General features: G+C 42.0%; 2 protein-coding genes across 10 annotated transcripts in view; both read left to right on the forward strand.

Annotated features, from left to right (window-relative positions):
* The window catches only part of LOC143035247 (acyltransferase PGAP2-like), an 81,264-nt gene extending 66,475 nt beyond the window's left edge, over positions 1–14,789 (forward strand). For 6 of the 9 annotated variants that reach the window (XM_076202039.1, XM_076202036.1, XM_076202035.1 and 3 more), the window contains one exon: positions 14,640–14,789. In XM_076202039.1, the coding sequence (XP_076058154.1) occupies positions 14,640–14,695 (56 nt within the window). In that variant the 3' untranslated portion in view covers positions 14,696–14,789. The remainder of the gene's footprint in view (positions 1–14,639) is intronic. The other 3 variants (XM_076202041.1, XM_076202034.1, XM_076202043.1) reach the window with 2 other exon arrangements.
* LOC143035243 (uncharacterized) overlaps positions 4,283–18,333 on the forward strand; it is a 34,647-nt gene continuing 20,596 nt past the window's right edge. The window contains exon 1 of the mRNA XM_076202022.1: positions 4,283–4,348. The gene's annotated coding sequence lies outside the window, so the exon portion shown is untranslated. The remainder of the gene's footprint in view (positions 4,349–18,333) is intronic.

The following is an 18,333-nucleotide window of genomic DNA, read 5'->3' on the forward strand; positions in this document are numbered from 1 at the left end:
CCTGTCATTTTTGGGTGGTGTTCTATGTGAAGGATTTTGGTTTCTGTATGCAGGTGTCCAGTTTGGGTAGTTTTGGTGCATCCTGTTATTACTCTCCATGTTCAATTTTGTAAAGTTTGTAAGTTGTTTGTATGTCTTGCTGATTGTTGGAAACCATGCTGTGGAGGCATAGTCAAGGGTGGTTCTTATAAATTGCTTGAAATGGCTGTAAGAGTTTATTTCTGTTGTCCAAAGTAGGTTCTTGCAATGGATTTAAGTAAGTTTTCTTGTTCATTTTTGCTGTCAGGTCCTTGATATGTGGGCTTAAAGTCATACAGTTATGAGTGATTTTAGGGTTCTTTTCAAATGTAAAGTTTTGGTCATTTAATTATACATTCGGGCTTTTTTTTTTATTCACAGTTGTCTGGTGTGAGCAGAGTCACTGTTGATTTCTGGGGTGAGATTTCCATTCTATTATTGCTTGAGCCTTTGTCCTCATTTATTGAAATAGGTTTGGGTGTTGTTTGCTGTTATCTTGTATTTACAGTGCTGGATTATTATCGTTAGGTTATCTGCATATAAGAGAACATTGATGTTTAGTTCTTGTTCTGGAGTTGGGAGATCACTTATGAAGAGATTGAAGAGTAAATGCAAAAGAACTGTATAGGCTTTTTGTTCCAGATATTTGCTGTGGGTTACTCTTCATGTCTTCATGATGTGAGGGTGGTTAACCACTTCTTGTCATCATTTGAAGATGTGTCCTAATGATATTTTCGGATAGTATGTGTCTGGGGACAAAATCCTTGTATCTATGGCTCTCATCTGTGGATTTTTTTTATTTTTTTTTTATAATAATTATTGAATCCTTTCAGTACTTATTGTGTGATGTTTGTGAGCAGTGTGCTGGTGGAGTGGCCTTCCTTGAAGCCATGTTGGTTTGGGGGGGGGGGGTAGGTATATCTGACTTTGTTCTTGCTCTTATTTTTTTTTCTTTTTTTTTATGTTGAATGGTTTGGATAGTAGTGAAATTGGTCTGTATGATGTAGGGTTTTTAGGGGGTTTGGTTTCAAAATACGAATTATATGAGCTCTGTTCCAGATGTTTGGTATTTTGTTGTATATGTAGTAGTTGAAAATGTCACTTAAGGTTCACATGGCAATTTAGTCAGAGTTTGTTAGGTGGATAGTTTAGATCTTGTTTGTTCCTACAGCTTTGGAATGGTTTTAATTTCTTTATGACCCTCTGCATTCATTTAGTTGTGGGTTGAATCCTGCACATCTCTCCAATACCCAGCAGTAACTTTTAACTGCCCCAACAGTCCGATTTTACTGAGTTACACCAGGTGCTTCATGGATGGGAGAGTTTTAATTGTTTATGTTTGTTACAGCCCTCCACATTTTGTCATCATTTGATGTTCCCTCTGTAAAAAGTTTACACTACCCTTAACAGCTTTCCCTCAATCCCATATACAGTAAAAGCCCTTGTATCCGGCACCAATGGGGCCGAAGGCGTACCGGATACGAGAAAATGCCAGATACGGGAAGGGATATTAAAAAAAAACCATTTATTTACATTGTTCTTTTACTTATTAATAGATATTAATTCGCTTTAATAATAAACACATCCACATATCTATATATTGTAAATTCTATCAGTATAGAGTAAATCCAATCAATATACATCAGTTATAATCATCACAGCATTACCAGTTATCTAATTCATCATCTGATAATTTTACGACGGAGTTGTGAATGGCCGCGTTCAGTGTTGGTGGCTGAGAGGGTGCATTCACCTCTACACTCGAGTTTTCTTTTACTAAACTTTTTGTACCAACTTTCATAAAATATATGATGTCTCTGCTTAGAATTTTTTCCTCTTTGTTTGTGCACTGTTCTGCAAATTTCACAAACACTGCTAGACCCTTCGCTGCATCCTTCCACGACACTTTCATCTCAGGGTCGTCTTCTTCACTATCTGCCTCTGTCGTTTTCGCGTGTTCATCGGGAAGTGATTGTAAAATTTCATCACCACTAAGTGAGAATGTTGCTGCTCGGTCACTGTCCATATCTACACACACTTGTATCGCTTCGTCACTAATGCAAAGTTTAGCGCGGTAACCCATCTTTCAATTCTTTCACCACCGATTCTTTCTTGCCGATGGAAAACCCTCAAATTTTTTATTCCCTTCCTGATCTTCAAACATTATTTGCGGATATGATTTTCTCTAACATCGCATTAGAGTTTGTTTTTCATCCTCCCAAGCTAGCGATTCCATAAAAATAGCATCTTTAACATTAAGCCCACGTTGGAATTTGGAAATGCTACCGTCCTCAAAATAAACTAGTTTGCGCATAGAACTTTTCCGATAATTCTTTTTTAAGTTTTGAATCACTCCTTGATCCATGGGCTGGATCACACTTACGTTCGGCGGTAAATACACAATAAAAATGCTTCCATTGCTCAGTTCCTCAGCTTTATTGTTGTCGAGTAGGAGAATAAATTTGCTGTCCTCTAGAAGTCTTTTTTTTTTTTTTTTTTTCTTTCACTGATGGGACAAACACATGCTTGAGCCAGTTCATGAATGTTTCTGAGTCCATCCATGGGTTATTTTGTGGGCGATAATCCACTGGCAAGTATATTAGATTTTTAAAACAACGTGGCTTCCGGTATTTTCTAACGACACACAATTTGACTTTATGGGTCCCTGCCATGTTCGTACACAGTAACACCGTCAGTCTATCCTTGCTTTGTTTGAATCTTTTGGTGGTTTCCTCTGCTTCACTGGCTAGTGTAGATGTCGGTATACAGTGGTAGAACAGGCCGGTCTCGTCAACGTTGTAGATCTGTTCCGATTTCAGATCGTCCTCGGCAACCAATTTTGCAAACCTATGACAGAAAGGAGGAAAGAAAAGTTAAAAAAAAATATATATATATATATAAATGCACTATGCATCCGTGTATGCGAGAAATAAATTGAGATATGAGATGCGAATCTTTACCATGTAGGCACAGGTTAATTAACGTACCTGTCTATAAACTCCTCTGCAAAAGGTGAATCAGCAGATTTTGCTTCCCCAAACACATCAAGACGATGTATTCTATGGCGATTCTTGAATCTTTTAAGTCATCCATCTGAGAACTGGCACGATTCTCCAATTGACATATTTTCAGCAAAATCTTTGGCTTTTTCTTGCAGCGTTGGGCCTAATATAGCTACACCTTCAGACTTTTTAAGACAAAACCACTCGTACAACACTTTGTCCAGCATTTCCACACGTTTATGTTGTAGCGTGTGGCGATTTTCTCCAGCTTCAGGCGTGTCACTCAACTTCGCAAACTCTCTTAGTTTTTTGGATTGGGCCTTGATATCGTAAATGGTAGACGACCCAATGCCGTATTCTTCCTTTAGTATTTTTCTATTTTCGCCTTTCTTCAATCTTCTACATATATCCACCTTCTGCGTGAAAGCACCACACTTTCCTCTTCTCAACTTTGGGTATGATAAAATAGAGTTGGCTAACATGTGCACGGAGGTTGCTAACACGTGGCGGGAGAAGTGAATGGGACTGAGAAGCCCTGGTGGCGGCGAGAGCAACTACAACCACGCGCAGGGATTTTAAACACACGCGGGTTTTTTTTTTTTTTTTTTTTTTTTTTTTTTTATTTAATTTTTTTTTTGTATACGTCTATCTTTATCACAATTTTTCGATTTTCGTGAAAAATATACCGTTTATTTGAAGTGCCGGATACAAGAAGGCCGGATACCAGGGCTTTTACTGTATCTAGAATACCCCTGACAGTGTCTACTCTGTCGTAAGCCTTCTCCAAATACATAAAGTCCCAAGAAACATTCTTACCTTTTGCCAAAGCCTATTTAACATCTCTACTTTTTTCTCTCTATATCCTATTTCCTCTTGAATATTTTGCACACACCAATTTCTTTATCCAGTGAAGAAGAAAATTCATCCCAGGAAAAAGGCCCCCATTTATGTGTCACGAACTAGCCTTTGTATTTGAGTTGATGCATCGAATCTTGGCTGTGATCCAAGAAGTTCCTGCAATCCAATGGCCGGGATGATATTTTGACCTTTTTTATAGATACTGTACATTCAACTTGGATAGCAAATGTGGTTATATGCAAAATTTATTCAATTTACATCAATTTCAAAAATTATTATTATTATTATTATTATTATTATTATTACATATATATATAATATATATATTTATATACAGTGTATTTTTTTTTTTTTTTTTTTTTTTTTTTTTAATACTTCCAAGGAAGATGGGTGTGAGCAGTGTGAGTGCAGTGAGAGGACAATGCCTGCAGATCTTAACTTGTACCACAACTGCATGACACCAGTGCCAGGTACAGGTGCCTATGTGTGTCCAACATAGCCTATTCTATCACTATTTGCCCAACTCCACACAATTTAACATAAGCCTTATGTTTATAATCCCCTATCTTATCTAATTTTATAGTAACCAATCTACTTAGAAGGCAGGCACTGTGGCTCTAGCTGTGACAAAGTTTGGCACCATACCTGTGTCCTTTATATCAGTGACATGTCATGGAACATGACTATATATATATATATAATATGCACACACACAGATATAGTCATTGGTCAGAGTTGGACGTCTGGAAAGAGCTTCACTGTGTTGGGCAGCGCTTCGTCACTAAGGCATTTTGGAATAACACTAGTTGTACTTATGTACACGAAGGAAGTTATGCAAATTGAGTGACTGAAATGGTGTAATTATTATGCAAAATTGTGCTAAATACATAAAATGGAGGAAGACAAAAGTGAAAGAAGGAAAAAATGAACCAGCAAATAGATGTCTGGACATGAGCAAAGTGGAATCGCCAGTGGGGGTAATTCCTAAAAGATCCTGTATGAATGAAACCCCAAAATCATACAAAAAGTTGGACAATTACACTTTTTCTGGGTTTGCAAGAGAAGGTGGGTTTTTAAGGTAGAGGTGTGGAGTTGGATAGAGAACCTAGATACAAAAAATATTTTAAGAAATAGTAATATTACTGATTTGTTGGATGAACTAATAGAATTCAAAAGTTAGTACAGGGCAATGCACAAAGAAATAACTCAAAAGAGCTAATGATGAGACCAACAGGGAGCTTGATGATCGGATAAAAGAATTAAATATGATCAGAGATGAGAACGAAAAATGAGGATAAAGACAAAAATGAGGCCTTGAAAAAAAAAAGTGAAAGAACAAATACAAGCAGTGACCAAGAAAGTAGGAGAAACAATTAAGGAGACTGATCTCCAAGAAAAAAGAAAAAAAAAAAAATGGAAAGTGGAACAAGAAAATCAAAAGTTAACTTTCAAGGAACTAGTACAACAAATAGAAGAAAATTCCAAAGAAATTGTAATCAAAGTAATTAAGGGAAAAGAAAATTGGGTCAGACACACAGTGGATAAAAAAAAGTGCATTGTAGTTGATAGTAGAGAAAAACATAATGTACCTTGATATCAAAGAGAAAAAGATAAGAAAGAAATTGCTAAAGCAATTCTGAAGGAAATACAAGATATGGACAAAGAAATTGAGTAAGTGCATAGAATGGGAAAATACTCTAAAGAAAAACCATACAGGCCACTAAAAATCAAACTAAGGTCTCAGATGATAGCAGGAGCACTATCAAAAACAAAGCTAGCAAATAGTGAAAATAAAAAAAATGTATGAAAAAAATCAAATAAGTGACGAGGAAAAAGAAAAAGAAAAGGCGCTTAGAAGTGAAAAAAGAACAGATATTGAAAAGAATTATTTCTTTTGGAGAGTGCTGGACCTGAGTGATAAAAAAAAGACAAGAAAAGAAAAATTGAAAATAGTATATACCAACATAGACGGCGTGATTTCAAGACTGAACGAATTAAAGACTATCTGGCATTAGAAAAACCAGACGTTATGAGAATTGTGGAGACAAAATTAAAAAGTCCTCTACCACCATTGTGGGACAAGATCTATACTGTACAACCATTGGATGAAAATTTGAAAGAAGAAACAGGGTGGAGAAGTAATGTTTTTGACCAAGAAAGGCTTAAATGTGACTAAGATAACAGAAGGAAAAAATAATGTGGAATTATGATAAAAGTTGAAAACGGTGACATGAAAAGTAGAAAATTTGTAGTAATATATGTACCCCCTAAAACAGTCTTGAACAGAGAGTGATCATTCCAAAATGTTGGAAGTCACAAAGAATGCACTGATTTACTGAAAGGAGGAAGAAACATAGTAATTATGAGTGACCTTAAATCAAAAGAAATATGTTCAGAAGAAATGACAGTGAAAGGTGGAGAAGACCTTTGGGGAAACATACTATTGGATATGACCATTGAATACACAATGACTCAGTGGGTAAAGAAAATACCAGATATAGAAACAATGAGGAACCATCAAGACTAGATTTAATACTTACGTCAGAGCTTGAAATTGTGGACAGAATAGAATACAAAACACCAATTGGGAAGAGTGGCCACTTACTAATAGAGTTTGAACTTAACAAATTGATTTGAGAAGAAATGAGACACATAGAAAAGGAAGACTAATGTACAACAAACTGGATTTTGAGATGTAATTGCAAACTGGACATTAAAAGAATGCATAGATGAGCTGACAGACAAAATATACAAGATAACTGATTACTCACTCAAAGAAGGAAAGGTAACACAGGACTGGAAAAATGCAAATATTGTACTAATATATAGAGGGGACAAGGAAAATCCAACTGTAGACCACCAGTCTCCCTTACAAGCAGAATAGCAAAAATATGTGAAAAGTTTATCAAAAGTAGATGGGTTAAATATCTGGAAGAAAAAATGCACAATTTGAATTTAGACAAGGAAGATCATGTGCCACAAACTTGATTTGCTTCGACTCGAGACTAATTGAAATAATACTTTTTTTTTTTTTTTTTTTTTTTTTTTTTTTAGATCTACAAAAAGCATTTGATAAAGTACCTCACCAAACCGCGCCTCTGTCCAGCTGCGATGCACGTCATTGTCCTTTCACCGAATTGCACCACGCCGTACAAAGTTGCGTATCATAGTGAGCGCGCCCTTGTCGACTTTGTGTCCCCAATCCTATCCTCCTGAGTGTCTCTTGATATAGCTGCACTCTACACGAAACCATCCTGCAATTGGGTAGTGGTTGACCAACTTGCTACATAATGAGAAGAGCTCTCTCCTGCTCATCTCGTCCGACATATCGGGGACATCGTTGCCCTTTCTGAATATCAGATTTCCACTCCCATCCCTCTCCAGTCACAATCCCAATACTGTTCCTCCTTCCATCGTTTCCGGTTTCTTTGAGACCAGTCCGGACCGTGCTAATTGTTTTACCACTTCTGATGCTGGTACAAGAGCGTCGTTCACCACTGTCATCGACGTAAGAATCCGTCCATCTCTCTGTCACCTCATTCTTCTTTAGCACCGTCTTCAGGATTTTTGTCATGATCCGTGGGGCCGAGCACAGTCCGAACCCCAGCCTAGTTAAGCATTAGGTCTTGCCCTTGTATTTTACTAGTTTGTATTTCCACAACTTCTCCGCCACGTAAATTTGCAGGCACACTGCCCGTAAATCCACAGTAATGGATACTCCTTTCATCTCTCTCCATTTGTGTAGGGTTTCGCTACACACATCTATGAAATCGCCGCCAGTGTGACACAGGGCATACTTCTTGATTGGCTGTACTACCGACATTAATAACAAGACTCTGTCGCCCACAGGCTCCCTCCAAAGTTTCAGAATTCTCTTATCAATCCACCTTTTCTGAGAGTATGCTCATTGCAGCTGACCCTGTTCTCCAACACAGGCAATCCTCCCTTCAGATACCACTCCACAACCCATTTTTGGCCATCGAATTTTGCGAAGAAATCTTTGTCCTCAATTACACAAGGCAGGGCTTCCTCCACCCTTGTCGTTGAGCAACGGGTCCGTGGTTGCCGCCCGTGAAGGTCACGCTCCACCAATGACCATCAAGGTCACTCTCTACCAGTTCTTCCACTCCGTTGGCATTCACTGTCGTCCCTACTCTGCCTGTCACCGACACCCTCCGCTGTTCATTTCAAGTCGTTCCAAGGTTTGTTCTAAACTTCACCCGTCTGTCGACGAACACAGCCTCCCCAAATCGACTAATTGCATCCATTCCCAATACCACCTCAACTCCCTCCAAAATCGTTCTGAGAACAAGTACCCTCAGTCTCAACGGGATACCCTCCATTGTCGATTTCCTGAGGACCTTCGCACTTCATCTCCTTGCCATCAATCATCGTCAGATTTCTCTTCCCATTTGAATCCTTTAATTTGGCCGTTGCAATCGTGGTTGAGCAGCAACAATCTACCAGTGCCCTTGCACGTCTTCTTATCATCCAGACGTCTGCCGGCATGATATCGGGAGCGCCCTTTCTGCTTGTGCAATTACATGGGAAGGTCGACTACGGGCGCAGCAGTTTCCCCCTGCTCGTTTCCCTGATCACAAATTCTAGTTATTTGTCCTGGCTTGCCATATTGATAACAGATGACCTACCCCTGCTTTTTACAAAGGATTACAAAGGCGGAGCATGCCGACAGGAGACCTTTTGGTCCATATCTAGGTCGGATGCGATTTTTTTTTTAATAAAAACTATAATAATGTAAATAACAAATAAAATACATAAATAAATCCATAGGTATAGTTAGATAATAAACAGATAAATAGTAAATAATGAATTGACATATAACTAATAAATGAAAATCAAAACAGACAAATGATAACAAAACAAAAATAATATGAAATGAATTATAATCGTTACAGCATCTTGCTTAGGTGTTTATCTAAATGATTCTTAAAGCTTCGAACTGAACTACATTGCACTAACTGTGCAGGAAGTTTATTCCATTCATGAACTACACGGTTGGCAAAGTTGTTTCTACCTCTAAATTGAATCTCTTTCCGGACAGTTTGAGACCATTGTTTCTTGTCTGATTCTCATTCAATGTGAAGTTTTTGTCACTTTTAATGTCAATTCCCTTTAGAATTTTAAAGACCTGTATCAAGTCACATCTGAGTCTACGCTTTTTTATGGAAAACAGAGTCATATGTTTTAGTCGATTTTCGTATGATTTATTTTTTATATTTGGAATCAGTTTTATGGCTCGCCGTTGTACTTTTTCCTCCCCACATTCCTTTGCTATATGCCCCAGCTTTCAACATTTAGAGCATTTTATCGTCTTGGGTGGTTCTCCGTATCTACTGTAGTTACCCCCGGAATCCCTTTGGTTCTCTCACTACATGTGAGGCCCGTCAAGGATTCCGTTACACTCGTAACCAAGTGCTTGCTTCTTCCTGCACTTATCAATATTCTGGCACATGCTACCAAAGTGTCCTCGCTTACAGACTTGAGATCCGCTATCTGCCGCAAATTAGCGGATATGTTGTCCGGAAAACCATCCACGAACGCCAATTTCACCGCCTATTCCAGGCCCATGTCCGTCCACCCACATAGTCCTGCTAGCTTATTTCATTGGCAAATACGCCCATCGCATTTTGGACAGCTAACTATACAATAAACATGCTCTGCACGAAAGCCTATGTCAATCTGGTTTTTATTTTTCCTTTGTTCTTTTGATCGTTCTCCTGCATCTCAAGATATATTGCCAAGGCATTCCCTTCTAAGTCAACCTCTCCAATACAAGTCAAATTCTCGCGCACAGCATCAGATGCCTTATGTACTGTATAATGCATCACACTACTCGCGTTATAAGATATAAAGTCACTGCTGTATAACTCATTCTTTTTCACTGTAAGTAATAATAAACACAGAAAACGTGGTCAAACCAGTTCACAGAAATCATGGGTCACTCAGCTACAACTACAAAATAAATATAAACAAGACGCCGACACCGAGATCCTCGTATATATACTCACTCGCGCCTCAATAGGCGTCATCGTATCGAAGAGGTTAAGTTAAAAGCTGACAAAATTAGCTACGTTCCCGACTTTAATTAATTCAGCTACCAACTCAGTTTTCTTTAACCACCTTAATATGTCTCCATTTCCATCAAAGGGCTTATGCCTATGGTGCCCAGTCTGAGCGTTTCTTTATTGGTGCTAGTGGCCTCAGCTATTATGCCGGGTGTGCCTAGATAGCTTATAAGAAATAATAATTGATTCTTCTCACCGGGACATCGACTTGGTCGTTGTTCCACCTCAAATCCAAAGGTGCTCTTCTCTTCTGTCACTTACGCCTAGGTTATGCTAACCTAACTAATGTACCTAACTAGCTTATAATCCCTCTCCTTGCCTCACTTTGCACCTTTCACTCACTCGTTCATGCTTGGCACTGGCCTCCCTCACCCACGATCCTTCGGGCGGTGGCCCTACGTGGTATTCCTCTTCTAGCGACCTTTGCCTTTGCACGGGGTGCCAACATTGGTTGCCATCAGAGGTGCCAACCTTGCTTGCATTCATACCACATATGATGAAATGGGTGAAGCTTTAGCCCAGTCAGTACAATGATTAAATTATTTCATTTGAACAAATAATGCGTTTAAAACTTGTTCTAACATAATACTTGTGTTGTTTAATCCAAGTTGAGAGTTCTTTCCCTGTTTGCCTCAGGTAAAACTTCTCTCAATATCTGCAGAGGATTTTGTACATGCGGTTACTTGAATCCATAGGCGAACCTTTAATTATTAATTTCTTAAGTGTGCATGGTACTTAGCTCTTAATGCGTATAGACCTACGAAATAAACTCCCGTAATATATATAAAGTTTCACTTAACCACATTTTTTTTTTAATCACGGCAGTTTATTTCGTAGGTCTACACGCAACAAGAGCTGAGTACCATCTGCCTCCTGGCGTACCTGGGGGGGGGGGGGCTAGCACAGGATAGGGGCAGCATCCTGACCCACTTCTCTGGTACCTGTGCCAGGTGGAACTTGTAGGTAGAACAATACAAACAAACAAATACATGTATAACATAAGGACATAATGAGGTAAGAGAAACACTTGCATATAATGAAGAGTATGCGTGCAAAACGGTTAAGGGTAACGTTATGCTAAATACCTTAATGCTATGGCATAGACTTTACAACAGCGCTTACGCTTAGTGCGTATGTCTAACGACCACGTAGAAATGACGCACATAGGGCGGTTATATAATGGTACATAGGGCAGTTATATAATGTAATGACTACATAGACTTACTTATATAAAAAATGTACAATATGTATTGAGATTAAGTACTACATGTATAATAAAGGAGTATTACATATACAATAAAGGGGGGTTACATATACAGTAAACATATGCAATAACTATAAGTAAAGAGAGGAATTACTACATGTCTTCTGTGGCCAACAAAATACATTTCTTGATCAAGTTCACCTCCAAAAAAGGCTTCGAAGACACATCTATTTCTTGTGCAATCCTATAATTTGCCCGAACTAAACTCTCACTGGCTTGATGAACACGTTTAAATAATATTTTTGCTTTTTGAGTGACTATTCTAACTCCCTAACTTTTCCTTATGTGTAGTGACGCGCCGCTGGTCAAAACTAGACTGGCCGTCACACATGTATGTGTGTGTAATTTGGGAATTAAATTCCTACGGGCTTTTAGGGTGAGCCCGTTTGGAGTATGTGCTATTAAATTATGAGTGTGTGTGGTTTTAACCACACACACTCATACATTCACAAGATGTGCATCCGTATGAGATACACGCATGCACATCTCGGTGAATGCACCTTTCCTAATATGATCGATGTTCGATGTATACAGTGGATATGTGTGTATAGCTAATGGTGTAATAAATTTTAGAGGAGGTGGGGTGAATCAATGTATGAGTGTGTGTGGCTTTGGCCCCGCCCACTCATACATTCACTAGATGTGCATACCTATGTGAAATACGTATGCACATCCCAGTGAATTCACCCTTCCTGACATGAACGGAGTATACAGTCAAAAAGTACAATATAAAAAATTTAAAGGGGGGACTGACACTCCACCAGCCGACGCAGTTCGTAATCGCTTAAGTGGCGGCATAGGCGGCGCACAAGACCCTCAGATGTTGTCGGAGGCCCTCTCCTCAGAAAAGCAGTTGCGGGGCAATGCTTGAGGTAGTGGTCAAGGGTGGCGGCAATGTTGACATCTCTCTTCGGTCGTGGAGTTGTTCTTGATTTGCCAGAAACAACGGTTCTCCAGCAGCAGACGGAAGAGCAGAGTTTCCACTTTTCTTGGTGTGGAGCGAGGAAGTACAAGGGGGTCGTAGTCTGTGACTGCCCTGTACCACCTCACCTTTTCTGATACCTCTGCCTCCAGTCTGTGCTGAAGGAACCGCTGTACCTGGTTAAGAGCCCTGGTGCGTATGCGCAACTGAATTCTGCTGAGAGGGACGACAACATCGACTTCGGGTATTTGGCGCGCCGCTTCTGTTGCGGCGTCGGCTAGCTCATTTCCTGGGACGCCCACATGGCTCGGCACCCAGTTGAGCGTAACACTCCTGCCTTGCTGGTGTAGCTTCAGCAGGAGTGCTAGGATGGAGGTCAGTAGGCGTACATTGTCGCTGGGCTGTGTTGTATGTAAGCTGCCTAGCAGAGACTGTGAATCCGTGTGGATCACCACAGGACCAGTTCGTGATATTAGAGCATGCTCTAACGCTCCTTGGACCGCTATGGCCTCAGCTTGGAGAGTGGACGCATGATCAGATACTCTCCTGCCGAAGGTCAAACTATCCGTCACGAAGGCAGCCCCCGCACTACGGGGCCTGTTGGGGTCTACAGAGCCGTCCGTGTAATAGACTGCCATTCCAGGTTCCGACAGTGCGCGGATGCCTTGTAGGGCCTGCGCTCGTACTCTTTCCTGATCACATAACTTCTTCTTACTGGGAAGCTTTGTGACAACGAAGGTTGCAGGTATCGACAGCCATGGTGGTGGGGATTTGAACTCTGGGTGTGGAGAGTCCTTACCCTTCTCAAGGAGAACGCTGGTGAGCCTGAAGGAGTCCAGGAGCCCAGCCGCCTGAGATAGCCAGGTACCGGAATGGATAAGAGTATCCACCCGTCCCAGAGCTATCACAAGGCTCTGACTCAGCTCAGTTATCCTGGGGCTCTGGACTATCTTGGCAAGAAAGTCTACCTCCAGCCTTCTGACCCGTGATGCTAATGAAGGCAATGAAGCCTCCATCTGGAGGTTAACAATCTTGGTCCAAGGTTGAGCTCCTAGGATAATCCTTGCTGTGGCATTTTGGCAAGGCTCCAGGTCTTCAAGCTTGGCAGTCGCCACATTTATGAGAGCTGGGGTAGCGTAGTCTACCAAACTGCGGACTGCTTGCACATAGAACGTGCGAAGGACCTGATGCGTGGCACCAAATGCCTTTCCCGTCATTGCTCTCATACCTGTGGTTCTTGGCTTCAGTCTCTCCTTGAGATAGGCTAGTTCCTTCTGAAAGGTGAGCCTCTCATCAATCCAGACCCCCAGGTACTGAAACTGGTGGACCCAGTCCAGCCTAAGGTCCTGGATGGTGAGGTGCTCCCCCTCTTTCCAGAGTCTTAATGCCATGGCCTTCGATTTTGTAGGGGAGATTTTTAACCCTAACCTGTAACACTCCGTCGCTACAGTGCTTAAGCAGCGCTGGGCCCTCCTGAAGCACCGCCGTTTCCCAGTAATTATGAGCGCAATGTCATCTGCATAAGAGAAAACCTTACACCCATTAGGTAGAGGTAGTTCCAGAATGTTGGAGACGAGCACATTGAACAGAGTGGGGCTGAGGACCCCCCCCCCCCTGAGGAGTGCCATTCTCCAGCATTCTGGCCTCTGATATGTGACCCTGAAATCTTACTTTCGCAGACCGGTGACTAAAATAGTCAGCAATCCAAGAAAGCAGCTTGCCTTTTACACCCTTGCGGGCAAGGGTGTCCAATATCACAAGTGGACTGGTCAGGTCAAACGCCTTTTCCAAATCCAAAAAGACCACGATGGACGGTGTGCCACACTGACAGCATTAAGAAGTGTTGCTATACTGTTTGCTGTGCCAGTGCCCTTGCAGTAAGCATGTATATGCTCATGCATTGGGCCCAGTTTCCACAGCAGCCTGTTTAGCACCATCCTTTCCGCTGTCTTCCCCATGCAGCTTGTCAGGCTGAGGGGGCGATAAGCACCAGGTTCTTTTGGCTTTGGAATTGGCGTTATGATTGCCGTCTTCCAGGCTGTTGGTAGCTTGCCAGTCCTCCAAGACGCGTTTATCACCATTAGAAGTGCCTCGTCACCCGCTGGCCCAAGATGGGTCAGCATGGAATAGGTGATGAGGTCCTGTACGTAAAGTTCAGGCCGTTGCCTGTAAGGAGAGGACTCAGAAGCGAGAGGACTTCATACCTGCCCCGTCACACAACCTGACCTAGTCCTATACACTCGCTGTAGTTGGCAAGCGTAGTTAGCAAAGACGTCTCGGGCAGCTAGCCAGCAGCCAATCAGAAACTCGAGAAAGCTCCCGGGGGACCCACCAGCCTCCTTTAAAAGGACGGCGTCTCTAAGCCTCCAACCTCAAGTCTCCTGCCCACCCCTCCAAAAGCCACGACACCACGAAATAAACATCCCTAATCGCCCGGCCGGTGGCAGAAGCCCTCTTTCATACACAACTATCTTTTCATTTTCATACAGACATCTCTTCCCCTCCTACAACTACCGATCCCGTGCGAGCGGGTGGTCTGTCCTAGCTAGTCGACAGTCGACAGTTGTTCACTCCCGGACACGACATCTCCAAGCAGCACTCCTCTCCAAGCTTCAAGTTGCCCTTCGCTCTCCGACTACGACACTTGAAGAAGGCCCTCACTCCGGACCTTCCCTCTACGAGCCTAGTGTTCATTAAAACCTGAGTGCCTTAGTGTTATTGTGGGTTTCATTTCCCTGACTTGTCCGAACCTAACCACGACACACGCAACTTTACACCACATTCATCATATTTCGAAGCATAATGCTCGAAGGCCGGGTGAAGAAAGAGCCTGCCACATTACGTTCACGTTTAATACATACAGTAAAGAGTCGACACGACGAAATGTCCATTGTTTAAAACATGATAAAAAATATCTGACGTAAATAACAGAGAGGCAACTGATTTATAAATATAAGTGATAACTTTAAAAAACGAAAGCCCTGATTAATTAATCATGTAAACGAAGGTAAGCCGAGTGAAAGGCCAGAGCAGAAAATATGCTGCGGTCCGCGTGTTTGACATCCATGATCTAATAGGTTCCAACACAACATATTATACATGTAAGCCTTTAATTTACTTCTGTGATAACCCAACATTATCAGTACTTTTTTACAGCAAGAAATCATATTATATATATATATATATATATATATATATATATATATATATATATATATATATATATATATATATATATATATATATATATATATATATATATATATATATATATATATATATATATATATATACAATAAAAACACTGGGAACGTGTGTTTTATAAATGCAAGGTAACAACTCTAGAAAATACACGGAGCAGAGCGCTTTCGTATATTACATCTTCAGTGTAATATACGAAAAGCTCTGCTCCGTTTATTTTCTAAAGTGGTTACCTTGCATATATATATATATATATATATATATATATATACATATATATGTATATATATATAAATATATATATGTATGTATATATATACATACATATATATATATATATATATATATATATATATATATATATATATATATATATATATATATATATATACTGTATGATCCAAGACGACAATTTTAAAACAGTTCACGTCAAAGAGATGTTACTCTTAACCCAAAGTTACGTTTCCCAAACATATTGTAAATTATCATTTGTCTTTATAATTACGCATAAGACGCATAAATGCATAACATCCCCATTGGACCCAAAAGCTTTGATCGTAAAGACCTAAGTCATGTTCTTGAGAGTGTATCTACGGTCACATTATATTTGCCTTTGATGTGGCAAATGACCAAAGATAACCTGTTTATGTTCCAAAGTAGCAACCTTAAGTGACTATTGAACAGGGAGACTTTCTTCCTTGTCGAGTTCCATTACGTTCTCATCTTGCCCTCCCCGGTCAGAAGACAAGATGGGTTGCGACTCTTTAACAGTGGTAACATTTTCCTCCTCATCAGGAGAGGAGTCTTCAAGCCGAAAAGCACATTGGCGTTGGGGCTTAGCAGCAAGCACTTTCCTCGTCTTCGATGATGCTATGGGTGTCGCTTTCCCAATGGTAAAAGTGGGTGTGGCTGGCTTGGGGGAAGTGGAAGGGGAGGAGGAGGAGGAGGCAGAGGCGGGGGAGGAAGAGGAGGTGGGAGATGAAGAGGTGGAGGGGGAGGGAGTCCTCTACTTTCGCCTAGGATTTTTGGAAGGGCCCTCTTCTCTTTTGATAAATTGAGCCCATTCGTGACAGGCTTATTTACCATGTCTAGTGTCTTCTCTGCATCGTTTTCCCCTAGGGCACTTGTGATCCCAGCGACGACACCAGTCACAATCAGACTGATATCATCTTCCCGCAGGGGGATGATATCAGACGGATATTGAGGTGGAGGGGGCTGCCGTTCTCGTGCTCGTGGGGTTGGTGCTGGGGGAGTGGGCGTGGGCTTGGGGGCGGGCGTGGGTTTGGAGGCGGGTGTGGGTGTGGGCGTAGGTTTAGGCGTGGGGACTTTTTTGGGAGCTGGCTGTGTTTGAGTGTGTGGGTGTGTGTTGTAGCGGAGTTGAGTGCGGGGAAGTGTTCTTGATTGTTGAGATCAGGAGCAATAGGTGCCGGTGGCTGTGGTACGGTAGGAGAGTGCTTCCTGCTGCCCCATACAAATGCTCCTGGGGGGGGGGGCAGGTATGAAGTCCTGTCGCTTCTCTGTCCTCTCCTCACAGGCAATGGCCTGAACCTTACTTACTGAGCAAGAGGTATTCCAGGCGTGGTGTTTCTTGCCACAATTGGGGCACTTGGCAACAGTCTCAGTGCCAGCCTTGAACTTGTTAAGACAAGTCTCGGTGGCATGAGACATGCTGCAAATGCCGCATTTGGGTTGCTTCGCTGTGCACCGCGCCTGGTGATGACCATAGCGTTGACATTTGAAGCAACGGAGAGGATCAGGGATGCACGTTTATACATCATATCTGCCATACATCCCCAGGTCAATCTTGTTAAAAGGTTCACTTTTGATGGTAATCAGAATCTGACGTGTGGGCGTTTTGTCCCAACGGCGCATTCTCGTGGCCCCGATTACCTGAGCATGGTCTTCAATGGCCTCGGTCATATATGAGGTCGGGTTATCATGGACCACGAGTCCGTGTTTTCTGTCCTCAGGATTGAGACGCTCCAGGTTCAGAGGCTTACCATCTAACGACGTGATCGCCTCCAGCTCCTCAACGAGTTGGTAACTGCTTGGTAACAGAAGCAAGTTACTATCGCCAAGGGGTCGGAGGGATATCAGCTTGCCATGGAGGGGGCCTTTCTCCAAAGCTCTTACCACCTCAAACGCGGTGCCGTATCCTGCCGAGGGTACGACCTTGAATGTGGGGAGCTTGCCACCCTTACTACGAGGAGGGGCCACTACCACGGCAGCTTCATCGTCAGATGAAGGCTCAGAACCTGGAGCGCAGCGCCGTCGTTTCGGCACGCCAGCCAAGTTATCAGTAGCCGCCATGGCGGTACTGATAACGCTGAACTGTAGAGGCTATACGGTGTTAACGCGAGAAAAAAAAAATCGAGCTAGGCCTTTATACTCGCTGTAGTTGGCAAGCATAATTCGCGGCCATCCAGCCGGCAGTCAATCAGGAACTCGGGAAAGCACCCCGGGTTCCCACTAGCCTCCTTTAAAAGGACGGCGCCTAGCCCAGACGATTAATTGACAGCCCATTATTTGACAGGCTATAAGCATACACAAACAACTCTCAAACCCAACCTGGGGAAAAGCAGGAAAAGCTCAGGCCTTACCTCGGGCTAAACAGGAACGCGCTCTACACGCGGGAAGTGAACTCTACTCACTTCCCACGAACATAGCCACGACCCACGCACAAACATCTACACTTACTTTTTCTTCGACTAAAATTCGCTTCCTTTCTAACTTTCTCTTATACTACATCTTCTCATTTCAGTTTACCTCCCACTAAAGATTTTTCCGTTTTTCCACCTTTCTCTACTACTACGCCTCCTACCATTTTCTGAACTTTTGGTGATTGTAATCCCGGTGTCGGCGCCGCCGTCCGAGTTCCCAGTCCATTTCTCCCGAGCCACGACCACCAACAGCCCCTGAACGCTCGCTTGATCGCCCGGTGGCAATAGCCCTCTTTTATACACTACTATCTTTAAATTTTCT

The sequence above is a fragment of the Oratosquilla oratoria genome, chromosome 18 (genome assembly GCF_046742065.1).
Source record: "Oratosquilla oratoria isolate Oo_2021 chromosome 18, ASM4674206v1, whole genome shotgun sequence".
NCBI lineage: Eukaryota > Metazoa > Arthropoda > Malacostraca > Stomatopoda > Squillidae > Oratosquilla > Oratosquilla oratoria.